Below are 3,264 nucleotides of genomic sequence, written 5' to 3'. Positions count from 1 at the left end.
CCGGTGGTCACGTAATAGACAGGTCCGAACACGAAACCTTCTCCAGAAAGACTGAAGAAGAAGAAGAAGAAAAAGTCAGTGTCCATCTAACTGACGAGGTTGAACATGACAAGAAAATTGCCTTTGTTTGGGCTGAGTCGCAAGCATCCGGCTTTGAAATCTCATCGCAAAATTACCGGGGTGCCTACTTGGAAGATGACTCGGAAAAAGAGTCGCAAGATGACAAGGAGCACTCTGAGGCCGAGCTTCGTGACAAGGCTGCTATGGGGGGCACTGAGGATGGCGGTGATGATGGTCGAAATGATAATTACGGTGAAGACGACGACGTAGATTACGACGAAGCTGTAGGCGATTGCCACGAAGGTGATGGCGATGACGGCGATGACGGCGATGACGGCGATGACGGCGATGACGGCGATGACGGCGATGACGGTGATGACGATTACCACGAAGATGGTAGCGACGAAGATGACACCGACGACTACGATGGAGAAGAAGAAGAAGAAGAAGAAGAAGAAGAAGAAGAGGACAAGCAATCGTCGCGGTCAATTTATCCCAAACCCGCGACCTCGAGCAGCGAGGAGGCCCCACCGAAGAGGCTCTAGCCGCGGTCCGAGACGAGGCGTCCTCGTTCATGGCGTACTTTCCGCCCGAGATAGAGGACGCCGTGGTTGCGATGACCAACCTGGAAGCGTCCAGGCGCCGCACCGCCATCGACGGTTGGAAACCCATGGGCCGCGCCGAGTTCAGAGCCTACGTGGGGCTGCTGATACTTGCCGGCGTGTACAGGTCGCGAGGCGAGGCCTGCGAGAGCCTGTGGGACGCAGAGAGCGGCAGGTCTGTGTTCAGAGCCACGATGCCGCTCAAGACCTTCCGGGTTTATTCGAACGTCCTGCGGTTCGACGACCGAGAGACCAGAGAGGCCAGAGAGGCCAGGCGTCGCAACGACCGCGGTCAATACGACAAGCTGGCCCCGGTCAGAGCTGTGTGGGATGAGTGGTGCAGGCGATTGCCTCTCATGTACCGACCGGGACCCGAGGTCACCGTGGACGAGAGACTGGTGCCGTTTAGAGGTTTGTGTGATGATGATGATGATGATGATGATGATGATGATGGGACGTATGGGATGGATACTTGGTTTTCCTCAATGTATTTTTTTTTGTACTTTTTGTATTTTTTGGGGGGGGCGTTTATTTGGTTTTTCTGCCCTGTGTGAAACTGAGATACGTTCTGAATTCTTTCACTCTCTTGGTGCATATGTGTCCGACTGTGGTGATTGTGATGATATTGGCACATATGGGACGGATATTAGGCTTTCCTCAATTCCTCAATGTTTTTTTTGTGTACTTTTATTTGGTTTTCTGCCTGCGTGTTTGTGAAACTCGGACACCTTCTGAACTTTCTCTTGGTTTCTTGTCGTATCACCCACAGGAAGGTGTCCGTTCAGGCAGTACATGCCCAGCAAACCGGCCAGGTACGGGATCAAGATATGGGTCGCGTGCGACGCCCGGTCCAGCTACGCGTGGAAAATGCAGATGTACGCCGGCAAGCCCGACAAGCTTGACAAGCTCGGTCCTACCGAAAAGAACCTGGCCGCCCGAGTGGTCATGGACCTCACCGAGGGACTGGCGCCTGGACGCAACGTCACCTGCGACAACTTCTTCATGTCGTGCGAGCTCGCGACGAGGCTTTTTCGCGAAAGAGGCCATACAATGCTGCGCATCCTCCGAGCCAACAGGCCCGAGATCTCCAGAGAGCTGCGCTGCGTCAAGAGCAGGGCTGTCGGCTCCGCCGAGGCCGCGGTGCTCCGGATGGCTGGTCGCCCAACGCGGTCGTCCTGTCCTACGTGGCAAAGAAGAACAAGAACGTGCTGCTCCTCACCACCTCTCCCCGCTACGTCGGGCCCTCCGGGTCGCTGCTGGAGCCGAGCAGCAACCCCGGCGGCGGCGGTGGCCCCGCGAAACCCTCAATGGTGCTGCATTACAATCACACCAAGGGAGGCGTCGACAACCTAGACAAGGTTGTGGGGACCTACAGCTGCAGGAGAAAGACTTCTAGGTGGCCCATGGCCCTTTTCCACAACATGGTGGACGTGGCGGCCTACAACGCGTTCGTCCTCTGGAGAGAGATCCACCCGGACTGGATGTCGGGCAAACTAAACAAACGAAGGCTGTTCCTCGAGCATCTGGGCAAAGCACTCGTTCTCCCGATGCTCGAGGCCAGGCGACGACGAGGAACGCGAGGAAGAAGGCAAGAAGGAGAAGCCTTCTCCGCTCTGGATTCCCGCTGCGACGAGCCGCGGGAAACCCCAGTCAAGAGGCAGAGGTGCCGCGTCTGTCCCAGGAGCAAGGACGTCAAGACCAAGATCGTTTGCTTCGCCTGCCGCGTGCATGTGTGCTCGAGGTGCGCACTCACGTACTGCCCCAACTGCGCCGCTGCCCGCCCTCCGGTTTCGCGACGAGACCCCTCCGACGACAAGCACCGGGGCCCACCGGTGTCCGCTTGACCCCTCTTTCTTTCTCTCTCTTTCTCTCTCTCCCTCTCCACCACCGAAGATGGTCGAGAAAAGCTACCTATTGACACAATGACTACTCGTAGGCTGAGCGTGTCTGCGTCGACGACTCGGGACATTTACAAGCTCTTTCTCCAAAGCTCACATCACTGGGAATGGACGCATTCGGTCGCGACGGCAGCAACGACGGCGAGAACGGCGACGGGGGGATCCCGGTCTCCGAATCGGACCAAATCGGACCGATCAGAGAGCGCGAACTGGGGGAGGAGCGATCGTTGCAGAAACCGAACGAGTGTCCCCGTGTGGTTCAGGGGTCACCCGGCAGTCTCTACTGGGAAAGACACAAAAGAAACACACCGGTTCAAGCCGTGGCTCTGTTTGACGGGACGTGCGCGTGCTCTGTTTGACGGGACGTGCGCGTGTTTCGTTTGCAAAGCCGAGAAAACCTGCCGCGCTTCAAACGCCACCCCAGAAACAACGAGATACACAGCGAGAGACGTCTTCCGACACTATGCGTGGATTTTCGATCCGCCGCATCGGCGCGGCTGCCGTCGCGATCGATGGAGGGCTACAGACGTTTAGGTGTCTTTGTCCGATGCTGCGACGAGACCCGCTTTAGCCGGGGGTCCGCCTGACCCCCACCTCCCCAACCCCGAGCCGCCGCAGCCCTTTTTCCCGTTTCGCGACGAGACCTGGGTCCGCGCTGCCGGGGTCCGCGTGACCCCCTCACACGCACACACCTCTCTCCCTCC

The 3,264-nt window shown here is 57.7% G+C and overlaps 1 protein-coding gene across 1 annotated transcript; it reads left to right on the top strand.

Moving 5' to 3' along the window:
* The first annotated feature begins 634 nt into the window (after window positions 1–634).
* LOC102193831 (piggyBac transposable element-derived protein 4-like) lies at window positions 635–2,506 on the top strand. The gene is made up of 3 exons (XM_005753224.1): window positions 635–1,073; window positions 1,432–1,669; window positions 1,732–2,506. The coding sequence occupies exons 1-3, from the start codon at window positions 635–637 to the stop codon at window positions 2,504–2,506; spliced, it is 1,452 nt and encodes a 483-aa protein (XP_005753281.1).
* Window positions 2,507–3,264: the final 758 nt, after the last annotated feature.

The sequence above is a fragment of the Pundamilia nyererei genome, unplaced genomic scaffold (assembly GCF_000239375.1).
Source record: "Pundamilia nyererei isolate P.nyererei 1_Seehausen unplaced genomic scaffold, PunNye1.0 scaffold00413, whole genome shotgun sequence".
Classification (NCBI taxonomy): Eukaryota; Metazoa; Chordata; class Actinopteri; order Cichliformes; family Cichlidae; genus Pundamilia; species Pundamilia nyererei.
The sequence above is the reverse complement of the archived record's forward strand: the minus strand, read 5'-3'. Positions and strand labels throughout refer to the sequence as shown.

Excerpts from the sequence above, each read along its gene's own strand:
- LOC102193831 (XM_005753224.1), top strand. The coding sequence starts at position 635 with ATGGCGTACTTTCCGCCCGAGATAGAGGACGCCGTGGTTGCGATGACC. Across the intron at positions 1,074-1,431 it reads GAGACTGGTGCCGTTTAGAG|GAAGGTGTCCGTTCAGGCAG; the intron begins GTTTGTGTGATG and ends TATCACCCACAG. Across the intron at positions 1,670-1,731 it reads TGCGACAACTTCTTCATGTC|CCAACAGGCCCGAGATCTCC; the intron begins GTGCGAGCTCGC and ends GCATCCTCCGAG.